The 18,767-nt window shown below is 44.7% G+C and overlaps 1 protein-coding gene across 1 annotated transcript; it reads left to right on the top strand.

Annotated features, from left to right (window-relative positions):
• Positions 1–1,147: 1,147 nt before the first annotated feature.
• LOC120397275 (tigger transposable element-derived protein 4-like) lies at positions 1,148–2,728 on the top strand. Its single transcript, XM_039522975.1, has one exon. It carries the CDS (start codon positions 1,148–1,150, stop codon positions 2,726–2,728), a length of 1,581 nt encoding a protein of 526 aa, XP_039378909.1.
• The last annotated feature ends 16,039 nt before the right edge of the window (positions 2,729–18,767 follow it).

Here is an 18,767-nt window from a genome sequence, read left to right on the forward strand (position 1 = left end):
AGCTTTGACAGGCACACCCAGACATCCTTTAACTGGAGATGGCAAAAATCAGACTTACACTCTTTCTTCTCAGTTCCCTCTGACTTGTCTCAGGGGTCCTTATGTTCTGTCAGTTGGGTGGGATTGGAACCAGAGATGATGGTTGGTGCTATCTCCACGGAGTCAAAGTAGCTGTTTGTCCTGAAGGAGCTGTTGCTGCCGCCATCTCCCTCAGGCTGTCTGGCTTAGATGCGTCCGTCGCTGCTGTGCTCTAATGCCAATGCTTCTGGAAGCTTCTAGCTGCTGTCTCAGGAGCTTCTGCTGCTGCTTCCAGGTAGCTGCTTTTTCAAGTAGTTGCTGCTTGATCTTATCTGCCTGGTTTCACACACCCACACTTAAGCCTGCTAGCTGTCCAACTTCTATACTGGTTGCTCTCTCGAGGTCAACTCATCTCAGCCAATCAGCTTCTAGCTCCTCCCCCTGACATCTTTTTACATAGTAAAGCTCCTCCCCCAATGGGTAGAGCTCCTCCGTCTGACCTATTTTTAGATAGCAAAGCTCCTCCCTGTGAGTTGGGAACTTTCCACACTCTAACTTTGTGTCTTTCATAGAGGATTATTGTATCCACCATTTTTTATTTCTAACTTTAAACTATCACTACAGTCAAACCCATTTATCTCGACCTCGGTTAACTTGCCAATCGTATTAAGTCGATGTTTTAGAAGTGGAACCGCCAAATTCTCTCTCTGTCTTAGCATTTTCTCATCGGTTATGTCGGTTCTTTTATGTCGCCGTACCCTAATATCTCGAGCACAAAAGAGGGCCAAATTTGCCACTTAACGTCCGTTATCTCGATCCCCATGACCAATCGCCGGCTTTTGAAAATGTTAGTTATCGATGCCACTTCACCATCTCACTACCGTATTTTTGCGTATATAAGACGCGTCTTATTCAAAGTTTTACGTACCCCTCACCCAGGGTGCGTCTTATATATTAGTATATAAATAAAAATGATCGTACTTGGTTCACTGCACATGTGCTGAGTTCACGTAGCACGTGATCACGGTCCGTATGGTCGTTCACTCCCATGCCAGTTCACTCACTCTTGTTGATCTTGTCTGAAGGATAACACGCTGTAGCTATTCTGTTTATTTTTTCCCTTCTAAAAATGTCTGGAGGTGTTAAGAGAAAACTGGACAACCAGTCAATAGAGAAAAAGTATGAAATCATACTGCAGCTAGAAAAAGGAACAAAACTGGCAGACCTTAGTCGTCAGCATGGCATTCCAGCAAACACCATTTCAGGATGGAAAAAGAAGGCCGACGTGATAAAGCAAATGTACGAGAAGTCTGTCTTTGATCCAGCAAGAAAAAAACTTAGAGTGGCTGAGCACAAAGATGTCGACGATGCACTGTTTCAGTGGTTCACAAATACGCGAGCAACAAACCTTCCCGTCAATGGTCCCTTGCTGATGGAGAAGGCGGACATCCTTGCTGCAAAGCTAGGACACCCTGACTTTAAAGCAAGTCAGGGGTGGCTGGATCGTTTCAAAAAGAGGCACAACATTGTCTTCAAAGCAAATTGTGGAGAGAGCGCTGCGGTTCAACAGGAACAAGTGGATTCATGGCTGAAGACTCACATACGCACAATTTTGGATACCTATGAGACTCGGAACATTTTTAATGCTGATGAAACTGGGGTGTTTTGGAAATGCCTTCCAGACAAGACTATGGCGTTTCGTGGGGAGGCTTGTCACAGTGGAAAAAAGTCGAAGGACCGACTTACAGTGCTAGTTGCTGCTAACATGGATGGAAGCCAAAAACTCCCGCTCTACGTTATAGGAAAGTCCAAGAATCCCAGATGCTTTAAGCAGACCAAAGTTCTCCATTGTGATTACGATGGCCAGCCAAGCGCCTGGATCACAGGAGATCTATTCAGTGCATGGGTGAAAAAGTGGGACAGGAAGTTCCAAGCAGAGAAAAGGAAGGTGGCACTGATCGTGGACAACTGTAGAGCTCATCCGGATGTTCCTGGTCTCAAGGCCATTAAGATCTTTTACCTCCCACCTAACACAACGAGTAAGCTCCAACCAATGGACCAGGGGATAATCCAAGTGCTTAAGGTGTACTACAGGAAAATGTTGATGCGCCAATACCTGCTCCATGATGAAAAGAAGGCACAGTACACCCCTTCCCTTCTAGATGCAATGAACTTCCTGAGATCAGCCTGGAATGACGTGAAGAAGGAAACAATCTCAAACTGCTGGATGCACTGCGTCATTCAGGATATTTCCGATGATGAGTTTCAGGCACAGTGCCGTGCAGCCGCAGAAGAACTCGCGGAAGTGGCGGGAAAATCAAGCCTTACAGATGCTATCTTGGAAGAGGAGGCACAGGAGTTAGCCATCACTGTCCAGGAATTCCAAGATTACATAGAAATCGACAAAGATGTCGTTACTGATGGCGTGATCACCGATGAAGACATTGTATCAAGTGTGCAGTCAGCAAAGGCAAGCACATCTGCATGCGGCAATTACAAAGAAGATGAAGAAGATGCGGACGAAGATTTGGAACCAATTCCCTCAGCTGGGGAGGTGGTAGAAATGCTACAGAAAACTCGACAGTATGGTTCTTTTGTAGGAGATGAAACTGTTTTAGACAGCATAAATAATATTGAAGCATTTGTTTTCAAGCAGACTGTTAAAGTCAAAAAGCAACAAAGCATTTTAGACTTTGTAAAGAAACCATAGTAACCGCGTGTACGATACTTTTCAGAGGTGTGTCAGAGTGAAATGACTCGCAAATTTAATTTTGACACTGGTTAGCTTTTTGTAAAAACGAACTACACCCCGCACGTTTTTTGTGATTTTGTGAGCGATCTTTGTGTTTGCAATGTTGGAGAATATAATAAAGGTTTGTATCGAGAATCGACGGTGGTTTGTATTGTATACTGGTAAATCTCTGCTGTTAGTTGGTGCACATATGCCTTTTGTTGTTAGCAAACATGTATGTACATTTTTATAGCATGCCGATCGCTTCATCAAACAAATCGCGGCAACGCTGTTGTGTAAAAAAACCTCCAAAAACACGTGCATGTACATTCTCATTTATTAATGCACATCATGTACATAAAGAAATTTCAAGCACATGTTAATATATTGCCGCCATATTGGTTTTCGTTTATCTCGATCGGTTATCTCAATGCTTTTTGGCAAACCCCTAGGCCGGCAACATAACCGGGTTCAACTGTAATTACTATTTATGTAAAAGCTTAATCTTAAAACTAACTACTATTTTATGCAAGTTAGAGTCTCCTGATACTGTCACCACCTTAATTATATCAAATTTCTGTGATATGTAACCCCCGTTTTTCAGTTTCTCTACCAGTCTCTATTAATGTGTGTCATGGAGTCCCCAGACAATGCTCTGGAACTGCTCCCCACAAAGCCAGTCAGGACTTTGGGGAGCCTCGTCTCCCTTGGAGCAGACTGTATTCAGGGCAAGCAGCTGACACACAATGTGCTGCAACGTTTTTCAAAACAGCTAAAAGCAAAATATCTTGTTACAATTCCCCTCCTTGCTGGGTTTGTAAACTTGTTTATAAATCCAGCACTTCATAATTTTATAAGTCCAATAAGTATGTGATCTTGTCCAGTGTTGACTCAAGACTTTCCTTTGTAGGAAACCGAGCCGATATTTCTTCATACTGGCACAATTCTTCACCAATTTGATTCTCACTTGTCTGTTTGCCTGAGGGACTACATATGCTTTAGCTGCCTGAATTTTCATTTCATCCAGCACACCAAAATAATAAGTGTAATTGCCATTATAATTGTAAATGCCAAGATTATTATAATAGGATGTAAAATTACCTTTAAGAATCCTGTAGCTGTGGGAGACCATCCCAAAAACACTACCCACCTGTTTACCTCATCTGACCTTTCCCAAACTTTTGGCTGCACAGGCTCAGAAATATCATGTGACCTGCAGCTTCTGATGGTGGAGTTACTCTGAAAAAATGGATTTGGGACACTGCTATAATTACCTGCCTATTACCCCCCTTAGTCTGTTCTTCCCAAGGTAAAAGTTTTCAGGGTTGTTAAGGAAACTCTAAAGGTCACAGATATAACCTGATAAAATAATTGACACAGGCAGTATTCTTTCCAAAACAAAAGTATTATTTATTGATGGAATTATTAATCCCTACTACAGTAGGATCTAAAAATCCTAAACAATGCACAAAATCCCCGAGACACAAATTCCTTATTGCAAATTAAAGAGTATTCAAACTACAATAGCATATAGTTTAAATTATACTAAGGGAAGTGATTTGTTATAAGTGGCCAGTTTGTAACAAATCGCTTACAGCAGTTCTTAAAGTGATTTAAAGTTGACATCGATTCATTTAAATTAACAGAATTGTATGCATTCTTATAAATGCATACATGGACATACTAACCCTGTGTACTATCCTACACTACACTTATACTATTCTATAGTTAAAAGAATAACAGGCTTACTTTATACATCTGTTGATGTTTATTTAGAAATCAGTATTGGTGCTTTATAAATTCTCTAGTTGATGTTGCTGTCCAGTTCCTGGTCAGTCAGCTTTGCTATGCTCCAATTTTCTTCTCTTTCTCTGCAGCAGCTTTTCTTTGGCTCCTCTTTCTGGCTTTTTGTGTGTTTCCGATTGTGTGTCTCTCTCTAAGGCTCTGACTCTTGTTGTGTATTTGGTTGTCATGGTTTTGTTGCTATGGCAACTGAGTTAGATTATTATGGGTTAGCTCAACCAGTTTCAACCGGTTGAGGAGCTCTGTATATATGTAAATAAAATGGAGGTTTTGGTTAGCTGCCTGTTCTCTGGCCTCAAGTGATTGCTTCCTACACCGGCTGCCCCAAGGATATAACACTGGCGACGAGGATGGGACTCCGGTGCTGCTCCAGTAACAGAAGGAAGTAGAAGTCAAGGTAAAGACCAAACAAAGGAAAAAAGCTGCTTCTTTGCACTGACTGTGAAAGTGAAACTAAAAATCATGGCTACTCTGACCAGGCCCCTGGAGCCTTTTGATGAGAATACAGAGCAGTGGCATGTTTATACTGAGCGTTTTGAGCTTTTTGGTATTGCAAATGACATTACAGAAGCGAAGAAGGTGCCAATATTCTTAACTGTTGTAGGGGCTAAAACCTACTCTCTGCTACGCAGCTTACTACACCCTGTTAAGCCTGAGACTAAACCTTACAGTGACATTGTGGAAATCCTGGGGTCTCATTTCTCCCCAAAACCACTGGTAATTGCTGAAAGATATAGGTTCCACAAAAGAGACCAAAAGGAAGATGAAACAGTTGTAGCCATTTTAAAAAAGCTAGCAGAACACTGTGAATTTAAAGAAATGTTACATGATGCCCTGCGTGACAGGTTAGTGTGTGGCCTGTACAGTGAAGCTATACGGAAGCGCCTACTGACAGAGGCTCAGCTTACCTTACAGAAGGCTGTTGATATTGCTGTCTCCATGGAACTGGCTACAAGGGAGGCACAATACATCGGTGCACCCCTAGGGTGCAAAAGTGTCACAAGAACCGACCCACAAAACTGTGCAGAGTCAAGAATGTTACCGCTGTGGTAAGCCGGGTCACCAGGCATCAGAATGCTGGTGTAAGGACCTGGTGTGTCGACACTGTGGCAAAAAGGGACACATTCAGTGTGCCTGTAAACAAAAGAAAAAGAGGCCTGTGGTCTGGCCGACAAAAGAGGAACCCTGCATACCCTAGAGCAGACCCAGGATGATCAAGGTGACACCTCATCGCAAGAGGAAGTGCCACTGCATGTTTTGTCTTTGGCAATGGGCTCACATGAATACTGGGTAACCCGTTATTGGATGGCAAACGATACGCATGGAACTGGACACCGGTGCAGCCGTCTCACTGATCTCCGAGACTGTGTATAAAGAAAGCTACAGCATCTTCCGCTTAAGGCAACAAAAACTGTTCTGAAGATGTATACGGGAGAAGCTGTGCCTATGCTGGGCACTATTGATGTTAAGGTGGAGCTCAATGGACAGGTGGCTAAATTGCCACTGTTTGTGGTGAGAGGTAACTACCCAGCCTTAATGGGTAGGTCTTGGCTTGGGAAGATTCAACTGAACTGGGCAGAAGTGCACCGGATGACTAAAGAAGAAACCAGTCTAACCCCTATACTAAGGAAACATGCTGCTGTTTTTGGAGATGATTTGGGAAGTATGAAGGGAATCACTGTGACATTGAACATTAAACCTGGCAGTCCACCAAAATATCTGAAAGCCCGAACTGTGCCATATGCCATCAGGCCAAAAGTTGAAGCAGACCTGGAGCGCCTGGTCACCAATGGAGTCCTAATACCAGTTACCCATAGCTCATGGGCCACTCCTATCGTTCCAATCGTGAAGAAAGATGGCTCTCTCCGGATTTGCGGTGATTTTAAAGTCACTGTCAACCCAGTGTTGTGTGCAGAGCAATACCCACTTCCCCGCATCGATGACCTCTTCGCAGGCCTGGCTGGGGGACAAAAGTTCAGTAAGATTGATCTGAGTCAAGCATATTTACAGATGCACGTCGATGAAAAGTCCCAAGAGCTGTTGACTATTGTGACTCATAAGGGGCTTTATCGATACTGTCGCCTACCCTTCGGAATAACATCTGCTCCCGCCCTGTTCCAGAGGGCTATGGACCAGATCTTGTGTGGCTTGTCAGGAGTTCAGTGCTATCTGGATGATATCCTGGTCACTGGAAGAAATGAAGAGGATCACTTAAAGAATTTAGAGGCTACCCTACAAAGACTGGAAGAGTATGGCCTACGAGTTCGCAAAGACAAGTGTGAATTCTTCAAGCCCTCTGTTGAATATTTGGGACACATCATTGATTCTGCAGGTCTTCATAAGGCCCCTGCAAAAGTTAAAGCTATTGTGGAGGCTCCCCCCCTCGAAATGTAAGCCAGCTGCGCTGCTTTCTAGGACTCCTGAACTATTATGGAAAGTTCATCTCACAGTTAGCCACACTGCTAAAACCACTTCATGAGCTCCTTGGGCAGAACAAGGCCTGGAAGTGGACTGAAGCCTGTGATGTTGCGTTTAACAAAGCTAAGGATGCATTGCTAAATTCTGAAGTTCTAATGCACTTTGATCCATCCTTACCACTGCAATTGGCCTGCGATGCCTCCCCTTATGGAGTGGGAGCAGTCGTGTCACATATTATGCCTTCAGGAGAAGAGAGACCTATTGATTTGCTTCACGCACTCTAAGCAAAGCAGAAACTAACTACGCCCAAATCGAACGTGAGGCATTAGGAATTGTTTTTGGAATCGGAAGTTTCATCAGTACCTGTTTGGGCGAAAATTTACTCTTCTCACAGACCATCGACCTCTGACATCAATTTTGGACCTTACACAGGCATTCCCCATTAGCTGCTAGTCGTATGCAATGTTGGGCATTGTTACTTTCAGCACACACATATGAAATCAAATATCGGAAATCCACTCTACATGGCAATGCAGATGGCCTCTCAAGGTTGCCTTTGCTGGTCAAACACCACGATAGTGCCCACAAGGAAATCTTCTACTTTGAACAGGTAGAGAATACACCCATCACTGCTACTCAGATAAAGAAGGCAACTCGCGTTGACCCAGTATTGTCCCACGTTATGGACCTGGTGATGCATGGAACATCTCGACAAACCTCTCCGGTCTCATCCGACCTTGTTCCCTACATGTCCAAGCGGACGGAGTTATCGGTCCAATCTGGTTGTTTGTTGTGGGGGAGACGTGTCATTATTCCACCACCACTGAGATCCAGATGTTAGAACAGCTACATTCCGGTCACTGTGGAATAGTGCGCATGAAGGAAATTGCACGAAGCTATTTTTGGTGGCCTGGACTGGACAGCGCTATTGAAGAGAAGGCAAAAGCTTGTATGTCATGTCAGGGTGTGAGGAATGCACCCCAGTGGGCACCCCTACACCCATGGGACTGGCCTGAAAACCCGTGGCAACGTATTCACGTTGACTTTGCTGGCCCCCTTGAAGGAAGCATGTTCTTGGTGGCAATAGATGCCCATTCTAAATGGCCAGAAGTCTCTATAATGCAGTCCACTTCTGCAGAGAGTACTATCCACAAACTACGATGACTCTTTAGTCGTTTTGGTCTGCCAGAACAACTTGTGAGCGACAACGGACCGCAGTTCGTTTCTCAGGAGTTTCAAAATTTTATGAAAGCAAATGGGATACACCACATCACGTCAGCACCATATCATCCGTCCACCAACGGATTAGCTGAAAGATTTGTGCAGACAATGAAAAACGCTTTGAAATCAGCAAGGGACATCACTCCATTCAAAAGCGTCTGGATACCTTTTTACTTTCCTACAGAAACACACCTCATGCTACGACCCACGCATCTCGGCCTTTCTAATGATGGGACAACAGCTGCGCACTTGCTTTGATCTGCTGAAACCTTCTGAACCCGACAAATTGTGCAACATCAGCAGCAATATCAAGTCATCAGACGGGCACCCAGAGCAAAAGACCGAACCTTTAGCCCGGGACAGCCAGTTTTGGCTCGGAATTATACTTCCAGAGCTAAATGGGTTCCGGCCACAGTCATCACTCAAACAGGACCTGTTTCCTACACAGTCCGGACTGCAGAGAATCTTACCTGGCGGCAACATGTAGATCAGCTGTTGCCAGGTCATGCCAGTCCTCAGGACCCATCTGCAGTTGAGGGGTCTGACTTCACCTCTTCTGGTGAGGGATCGAATCACGAGTCACCTGTTTCTGACTGTTCTCCTCCATTACTGCCGGCGGCTGAGATACCCCTTTGCCTAGCACGAGCTGATACCCCCTCCTCACCTGTTCGTGCTGCGGACCCTGAGCCCCTAGTGCTTTCGGGTGCAACAACACCAGTGGTTCGCCGTAATCCACCTAGAGACAGAAGACCTCCTCATCGGCTGGATCTTTAGCTAGGGCGAACCCACGGTTATGGGGCAAAATAATCCCCAGGGTTTAGCCGGGAATGGAGGCAGTCTACCCTCCTTCTCTAGTCTAGTGTGTGTTTTATTTAGGGGATGTTCTTATGAGGGGGGGAGGAATATGTTGTGTATTTGGTTGTCATGGTTTTGTTGCTATGGCAACTGAGTTAGATTATTATGGGTTAGCTCAACCGGTTTCAACCGGTTGAGGAGCTCTGTATATATGTAAATAAAATGGAGGTTTTGGTTAGCTGCCTGTTCTCTGGCCTCAAGTGATTGCTTCCTACACCGGCTGCCCCAAGGATATAACACTGGCGACGAGGATGGGACTCCGGTGCTGCTCCAGTAACAGAAGGAAGTAGAAGTCAAGGTAAAGACCAAACAAAGGAAAAAAGCTGCTTCTTTGCACTGACTGTGAAAGTGAAACTAAAAATCATGGCTACTCTGACCAGGCCCCTGGAGCCTTTTGATGAGAATACAGAGCAGTGGCATGTTTATACTGAGCGTTTTGAGCTTTTTGGTATTGCAAATGACATTACAGAAGCGAAGAAGGTGCCAATATTCTTAACTGTTGTAGGGGCTAAAACCTACTCTCTGCTACGCAGCTTACTACACCCTGTTAAGCCTGAGACTAAACCTTACAGTGACATTGTGGAAATCCTGGGGTCTCATTTCTCCCCAAAACCACTGGTAATTGCTGAAAGATATAGGTTCCACAAAAGAGACCAAAAGGAAGATGAAACAGTTGTAGCCATTTTAAAAAAGCTAGCAGAACACTGTGAATTTAAAGAAATGTTACATGATGCCCTGCGTGACAGGTTAGTGTGTGGCCTGTACAGTGAAGCTATACGGAAGCGCCTACTGACAGAGGCTCAGCTTACCTTACAGAAGGCTGTTGATATTGCTGTCTCCATGGAACTGGCTACAAGGGAGGCACAATACATCGGTGCACCCCCTAGGGTGCAAAAAGTGTCACAAGAACCGACCCACAAAACTGTGCAGAGTCAAGAATGTTACCGCTGTGGTAAGCCGGGTCACCAGGCATCAGAATGCTGGTGTAAGGACCTGGTGTGTCGACACTGTGGCAAAAAGGGACACATTCAGTGTGCCTGTAAACAAAAGAAAAAGAGGCCTGTGGTCTGGCCGACAAAAAGAGGAACCCTGCATACCCTAGAGCAGACCCAGGATGATCAAGGTGACACCTCATCGCAAGAGGAAGTGCCACTGCATGTTTTGTCTTTGGCAATGGGCTCACATGAATACTGGGTAACCCCGTTATTGGATGGCAAACGTATACGCATGGAACTGGACACCGGTGCAGCCGTCTCACTGATCTCCGAGACTGTGTATAAAGAAAAGCTACAGCATCTTCCGCTTAAGGCAACAAAAACTGTTCTGAAGATGTATACGGGAGAAGCTGTGCCTATGCTGGGCACTATTGATGTTAAGGTGGAGCTCAATGGACAGGTGGCTAAATTGCCACTGTTTGTGGTGAGAGGTAACTACCCAGCCTTAATGGGTAGGTCTTGGCTTGGGAAGATTCAACTGAACTGGGCAGAAGTGCACCGGATGACTAAAGAAGAAACCAGTCTAACACCTATACTAAGGAAACATGCTGCTGTTTTTGGAGATGATTTGGGAAGTATGAAGGGAATCACTGTGACATTGAACATTAAACCTGGCAGTCCACCAAAATATCTGAAAGCCCGAACTGTGCCATATGCCATCAGGCCAAAAGTTGAAGCAGACCTGGAGCGCCTGGTCACCAATGGAGTCCTAATACCAGTTACCCATAGCTCATGGGCCACTCCTATCGTTCCAATCGTGAAGAAAGATGGCTCTCTCCGGATTTGCGGTGATTTTAAAGTCACTGTCAACCCAGTGTTGTGTGCAGAGCAATACCCACTTCCCCGCATCGATGACCTCTTCGCAGGCCTGGCTGGGGGACAAAAGTTCAGTAAGATTGATCTGAGTCAAGCATATTTACAGATGCATCGTCGATGAAAAGTCCCAAGAGCTGTTGACTATTGTGACTCATAAGGGCTTTATCGATACTGTCGTCTACCCTTCGAATAACATCTGCTCCCGCCCTGTTCCAGAGGGCTATGGACCAGATCTTGTGTGGCTTGTCAGGAGTTCAGTGCTATCTGGATGATATCCTGGTCACTGGAAGAAATGAAGAGGATCACTTAAAGAATTTAGAGGCTACCCTACAAAGACTGGAAGAGTATGGCCTACGAGTTCGCAAAGACAAGTGTGAATTCTTCAAGCCCTCTGTTGAATATTTGGGACACATCATTGATTCTGCAGGTCTTCATAAGGCCCTGCAAAAGTTAAAGCTATTGTGGAGGCTCCCACCTCGAAATGTAAGCCAGCTGCGCTCGTTTCTAGGACTCCTGAACTATTATGGAAAGTTCATCTCACAGTTAGCCACACTGCTAAAACCACTTCATGAGCTCCTTGGGCAGAACAAGGCCTGGAAGTGGACTGAAGCCTGTGATGTTGCGTTTAACAAAGCTAAGGATGCATTGCTAAATTCTGAAGTTCTAATGCACTTTGATCCATCCTTACCACTGCAATTGGCCTGCGATGCCTCCCCTTATGGAGTGGGAGCAGTCGTGTCACATATTATGCCTTCAGGAGAAGAGAGACCTATTGCTTTTGCTTCACGCACTCTAAGCAAAGCAGAAACTAACTACGCCCAAATCGAACGTGAGGCATTAGGAATTGTTTTTGGAATTCGGAAGTTTCATCAGTACCTGTTTGGGCGAAAATTTACTCTTCTCACAGACCATCGACCTCTGACATCAATTTTTGGACCTTACACAGGCATTCCCCCATTAGCTGCTAGTCGTATGCAATGTTGGGCATTGTTACTTTCAGCACACACATATGAAATCAAATATCGGAAATCCACTCTACATGGCAATGCAGATGGCCTCTCAAGGTTGCCTTTGCTGGTCAAACACCACGATAGTGCCCACAAGGAAATCTTCTACTTTGAACAGGTAGAGAATACACCCATCACTGCTACTCAGATAAAGAAGGCAACTCGCGTTGACCCAGTATTGTCCCACGTTATGGACCTGGTGATGCATGGAACATCTCGACAAACCTCTCCGGTCTCATCCGACCTTGTTCCCTACATGTCCAAGCGGACGGAGTTATCGGTCCAATCTGGTTGTTTGTTGTGGGGGAGACGTGTCATTATTCCACCACCACTGAGATCCAGATGTTAGAACAGCTACATTCCGGTCACTGTGGAATAGTGCGCATGAAGGAAATTGCACGAAGCTATTTTTGGTGGCCTGGACTGGACAGCGCTATTGAAGAGAAGGCAAAAGCTTGTATGTCATGTCAGGGTGTGAGGAATGCACCCCAGTGGGCACCCCTACACCCATGGGACTGGCCTGAAAACCCGTGGCAACGTATTCACGTTGACTTTGCTGGCCCCTTGAAGGAAGCATGTTCTTGGTGGCAATAGATGCCCATTCTAAATGGCCAGAAGTCTCTATAATGCAGTCCACTTCTGCAGAGAGTACTATCCAAAACTACGAGGACTCTTTAGTCGTTTTGGTCTGCCAGAACAACTTGTGAGCGACAACGGACCGCAGTTCGTTTCTCAGGAGTTTCAAAATTTTATGAAAGCAAATGGGATACACCACATCACGTCAGCACCATATCATCCGTCCACCAACGGATTAGCTGAAAGATTTGTGCAGACAATGAAAAACGCTTTGAAATCAGCAAGGGGACATCACTCCATTCAAAAGCGTCTGGATACCTTTTTACTTTCCTACAGAAACACACCTCATGCTACGACCCACGCATCTCCGGCCTTTCTAATGATGGGACAACAGCTGCGCACTTGCTTTGATCTGCTGAAACCTTCTGAACCCCGACAAATTGTGCAACATCAGCAGCAATATCAAGTCATCAGACGGGCACCCAGAGCAAAAGACCGAACCTTTAGCCCGGGACAGCCAGTTTTGGCTCGGAATTATACTTCCAGAGCTAAATGGGTTCCGGCCACAGTCATCACTCAAACAGGACCTGTTTCCTACACAGTCCGGACTGCAGAGAATCTTACCTGGCGGCAACATGTAGATCAGCTGTTGCCAGGTCATGCCAGTCCTCAGGACCCATCTGCAGTTGAGGGGTCTGACTTCACCTCTTCTGGTGAGGGATCGAATCACGAGTCACCTGTTTCTGACTGTTCTCCTCCATTACTGCCGGCGGCTGAGATACCCCTTTGCCTAGCACGAGCTGATACCCCCTCCTCACCTGTTCGTGCTGCGGACCCTGAGCCCCTAGTGCTTTCGGGTGCAACAACACCAGTGGTTCGCCGTAATCCACCTAGAGACAGAAGACCTCCTCATCGGCTGGATCTTTAGCTAGGGCGAACCCACGGTTATGGGGCAAAATAATCCCCAGGGTTTAGCCGGGAATGGAGGCAGTCTACCCTCCTTCTCTAGTCTAGTGTGTGTTTTATTTAGGGGATGTTCTTATTAGGGGGGGAGGAATATGTTGTGTATTTGGTTGTCATGGTTTTGTTGCTATGGCAACTGAGTTAGATTATTATGGGTTAGCTCAACCGGTTTCAACCGGTTGAGGAGCTCTGTATATATGTAAATAAAATGGAGGTTTTGGTTAGCTGCCTGTTCTCTGGCCTCAAGTGATTGCTTCCTACACCGGCTGCCCCAAGGATATAACAACTCTGGCCTCTGAAACTGCCTGCTGGCAGCTGGCCTTTTATGCTACATTGTAGCTCCCTTCTAATATACCAGGGGTAGGCAACCTATGGCACGTGTGCCAAAGGCGGCACGCGAGCTGATTTTCAGTGGCACTCACACTGCCCGGGTCCTGGCCACCAGTCTGCATTTTAATTTAATTTTAAATGAAGTTTCTTAAACATTTTAAAAACCTTATTTATTTTACATACAACACTAGTTTAGTTATGTATTATAGACTTATAGAAAGAGATCTTCTAAAAACGTTAACATGTATTACTGGCATGCGAAACCTTAAATTAGAGTGACATCATCTGAAGACTCGGCACACCACTTCTGAAAGGTTGCCGACCCCTGTAATAAACCTTTCTATTCTTAGCAACAATTACTTCACTTGCACATGCCCAGTATTAACCATTACTTTTGATTGACAGCTCTGACCTTTAAAACAAGTTGTGGCTGGTATCAATGGGCTCTGACTAGCTGCTAGCTGCTCAGTTAATTGACCTCCCTTACCGCACATACTCAGTAGCCCCAGTCTTGCACATACTCACTGCTGTCATTTACCTCAGAACTGTTTCTGATGGCCCATTCACACATATACTTGATGCTTTGCCAGGGCACGATTTTAGAAATCCTAAATTTTCACTGAGCATACCTACAATCTGCAGCATTCATCTCAGGGTGGAGTGTTTTTTGCTTATTCAGAATAGAGATCAGAAATACAAAGGCGAGACTGGAGCATTTCTCTAATACTTCCCTCCTTGAGAGTTTGATAATCTCTATTATCCTGCCCTCACCTACTTGTCAATTTAGTGGGTATTTGGCCTTGCCCAACATTGGATCAAGGCTCCTATTTAGGAGTGAGCATGACTTTTTGCTTGTTGGCACAAAACCTTACTACCCCTGATTCTGCATCACTAGGATGATGCAACCTTTAGCTTTATTTGTAAAACTTCTAAGTCTCCATATAAAGCATACTAAAATAAGCATCTCACTACCACCAAGATTTTAAACATTAGGATTACCATCTGCAAAATGTAAAATTTCCTCTAAAATCTGTTTACTTTTATTGGTGGGGTGGCAGACAGTAATCACAGCCCTGTGTGTATACCAGTGATGATTTTTATGACAGGTGTCCTCAATTTAGCCAAAATTGAGACACAACTACCATAAGTGTTTAACAATTACATTACATAAACCCTTATAAAATAAATGATAACTTAACACTTATTTAACTAAACCTTAGAATATATATGTAAAAATGTACCATATGAGTAAACATAAGTTTTAACAAACATTACAAATAAATTTAAAATTGCTTATATTGAACTTTAGTGTAATAATTTCCATAATGATTAAATTATTTATTGCATTATTTTTAAACACAAACTGTTATATACATTCGTTTACAGTTTTAATCTTTTTAATAAGTTTGCCTTCAATTTCCAACTTTTCTTGAACTCATTGTAGAACTTTTAACAGACTGTTTTCAATTTCTACTCATCTTTGGGCGATTTGTATTCCTGATAAAATTATTTTGGTTCAGCAACATTATTATAGGTATTACCAAATACTTTGTATTACAGTTATCCATACAACAGGGTGCAGCATTTTATTTAAAATTACAATGGTAATAGGTGACCATCCCAATAGTGGAATGGACCTAAAATGGGCCTGATTGTATTATGCGTAAATATTGTGTTTTAGTAGTTTGGGAACTTTTAAGGTGGTAGGGGAAGAATTGGGTTCTGTAGGTGTGGGTTCTTGAGGTCTTTTAGTACTACACATAATTAGTGTTTTATTTATTGGTAGGGTCCAATAACTTGTATCAGGGTCTGGGCCCTTTTTTGGAGTCCAATAACGTGGTGATGCATGTTGAAACGGATCTTTAATGGCCCATAGCTGGGTGGATTATTACCGGTACCAGTGAAAATTCAGAAAAAAATATGCTTAATGCATAGTAATTTATTTGAGAATCATACAAGCAGTAAAGGTTATATAATACACATCTCCCTAATAAACCTCAATTCCTCAAGCATAAACCCTCAGTAATTATGTTGGCCTTACACAGTATCCTGATATAGCTGCGTTGTTTGCCAAACTACCAGTTCTGGATGGAGATTTCATTTCTTATCTTCTTTCACCTCTCTGGCACTTGGTCTGTCAAATGTCCCCCAGAACAGAGTCTAGGTTACCCTGATGCCTTCTGGTTCAAAAGTCCCACAAAAGTCCCTTGTAGCAGGGTCTTGGTTACCCTGAGGCCTTCTGTCTCACAGTATCACAGACCTCTTCAGATGTTAATTGGGGAACTAACTAACTAATGTACTCTGCTTAGCATTTATACCTTTTGTTCTTAAAGGAGTCACGTCCCAGAAATCTGCCCTGTGGACATTTCATTACTGGTTTTCTCTAATTAATATTTTAGAACGGGAGCTACAAAATGGAGACATACCAAAGCTCAATCAACATTTACCCTCTTATCAATCATTCACTTGAGTTCTTAGTGTGATGTCATGCAGAGGTGTCATTTTGACCCAGGTCAGCCTGTACCAAGTCCACTGATTACATGTTTTTATGTCTTTACTTTGGTGATCTGGCCCCCCGGCTGATATATTCCAAAGTTCTATGTTGAAACATACACACAAATAGAGCTTTTATCTCACCACTTTCAGTACATTTCCACACCATCTAGCTAATGCTAAGAGAATCCTGCTCCTAGAATCCTCTAGCAAATTCAGACATACCAAGCCATACCAAACTCATGCTTACCACACTTATTCACATCAGACACTGTAATCCATAATAATTCAGCACCATCCCAACACTGCACTACAAGAAGGACTGATTTCTTGAACTAAGTATACTTCTAACCAACAGGTTAGGGTTACACTTACATCTAATTCATTTATTACAGTACCCCTTACCATGGGAAAGGTAGATTGTGGAGTTTTCCAATGACATTGTGTTCCACTCCTCACATAACACCCAAAAAAAAAATAAACTCCTCTCTGTCTTGGTGCACTTTGTTTTTTATACCATTCTCTGCTATGAAGGATCTTTTTAAATATATCGAATATTCTACAACTAATATTTCAGATTGCATGGATTCAGTTTTAATTATTCTATGCTTTGTTCCTTTTTTAAAAAATGGTGACTAATCTTCCATTATTGTTGTTCTTTGTCTTGCTTGTTTATGTAAACCATTGCTGTTGTATAGTCTGTGAGGACCAATACACAGTTGCCCTCCAGGTGAGGCTGGAACACTTGGCAGGCTAGGCATACCACCCTCAATTCTCTCACATTGATGTGTAACTCGAGTTCCTCCAGGGACCAGTGGCCTTGAGTCCTGAGGGTCCACAAATGGGATCCCCCACCCATCTCTGAGGCATCTTTGACCAGGGACATTGAATGCGTGGGTCTCAAGTAGGGGGTGCCTGCATACACCGTCTCCGGGCCCAGGCAACACATGAGGGTGGAAATCACTGATGGAAAAAAAATTAGACCACCTTGTCTGATGGTGCCTAAATATACCAACACTAGCCAAGAGTGGAGAGGCCTTAGTTGTAGTCTTGCATGCTGCACCACATAGGTGCATGATGCTGTATACCCCAGAATTTTCAAGCATGGGTTGATGGGGTGATCCCTCAGGCTCTTTATGAGTGTCTCTGTATCTCTAAACCAGCTTTCTGGTAGAAAAGATCTGACCTGGATTGAGTCAAGAACCACTACTATGAATTCGATTCTCTGAACTGGGGAAAAAGTGGATTTTTGCATATTTATCAACAGCCCCAAGTCCTGGAAAGTTGACTGTATTAATTTTATATCTGCCTCCACTTAGTCCCTGGACTGACCTCTGATCAGCCAGATGTCCAAGTAGGGGTATACCTGCACTCCTTGCCTCCTCAGGAAGGCTGCCATGACTGCCATGCATTGGGCTGCTGACAGTCAGAAAGGGAGTACCATAAACTGATAATGTCTGTGGCTTACCACAAGTTGTAGGTATATTCTCTGACCCTGAAAGATAACAATATGGAAATACATGTCCTTTAAATCAAGGGTGGCATACCAGTCCCCTGGATCCAGCAAGTGGATAATGGATGGCAAGGAGATCATACAAAACTTCAATTTCTCCATGAATCTCTTGAGGTTTTGCAGATCCCAAATCCGTCTGAAGCAGGGCTGCCCGGGGAGGGGGGGAGGGCAAGTGGGGCAATTTGCCCCAGGCTCCTCAGGGGCCCCCGCAAGAGTTTTTCAGGGCCCCTGGAGCAGGGTCCTTCACTCACTTCGGGGGCCCCGGAAAACTCTCATGGGGCCCGGGCCCCCTGAGCTTCTTTCGCTCCGGGTCTTTAGCGGCAATTCAGCGATGGGGGGGTCCTTCTGCTCCGGGACCTGCCGCCAAAGTGCTGGGTCTTTGGCGGCAATTCAGCAGCGGGGGGCCCCCGCCACCGAAGACCCCAGGCCCCCTGAATTCTCTGGGCGGCCCTGGTCTAAAGTCACTGTTGGCCTTTGCAATTGGGAAGTAACGTGAGCAGAACCCCCGGTCCCTAGCTCTGGTGGAACCTTCTCCACTGTTCCCATCCTTAGGAGTGACTGACCTCCTGGGCTAGAAGAATCTCATGAGAAGGGTCCCCAAAGAAGGAGGAGGGAGGGTGGGAAGAAGGAGAACAAATGAATTGAAGGGTGTATCCCACTTCTGCTGTGCGCAGTACCCAACCATCCATCGTAATGCTTCTGGATCTCATAGGGCAGCTCCAAAGACAAGCCACGAGCTCCGCCTTATGCCCACCACAGAATCCATGGAGCAGGCTCCAGAGTCTGCAATGTCCAGAGCTGCCTGGAGGGACGCCTTGGCCATTGCTTCACCTTCCTCCACCAGGACTGAAAACTCACTCCTGGATTGTAACGGCAGGAGCTCCCTGAACTGTGCCATTGCAGTGAACCCTTCTACCCCCTGTCCCCATGTGACCCTGAAGCACACGTCCCATTCAGCCCCTTGCTCAATGCTGTCATCCAACTAGCTCCTGAGCCTGTATCCCGGTCTGTCCCCTCACTAGCCCTTC

Source organism: Mauremys reevesii, linkage group 2 (assembly GCF_016161935.1).
Source record: "Mauremys reevesii isolate NIE-2019 linkage group 2, ASM1616193v1, whole genome shotgun sequence".
Lineage (NCBI taxonomy): Eukaryota > Metazoa > Chordata > Testudines > Geoemydidae > Mauremys > Mauremys reevesii.

What these genes read in the sequence shown, in the direction of transcription:
- LOC120397275 (XM_039522975.1), top strand. Translation starts at nt 1,148, where the DNA reads ATGTCTGGAGGTGTTAAGAGAAAACTGGACAACCAGTCAATAGAGAAA.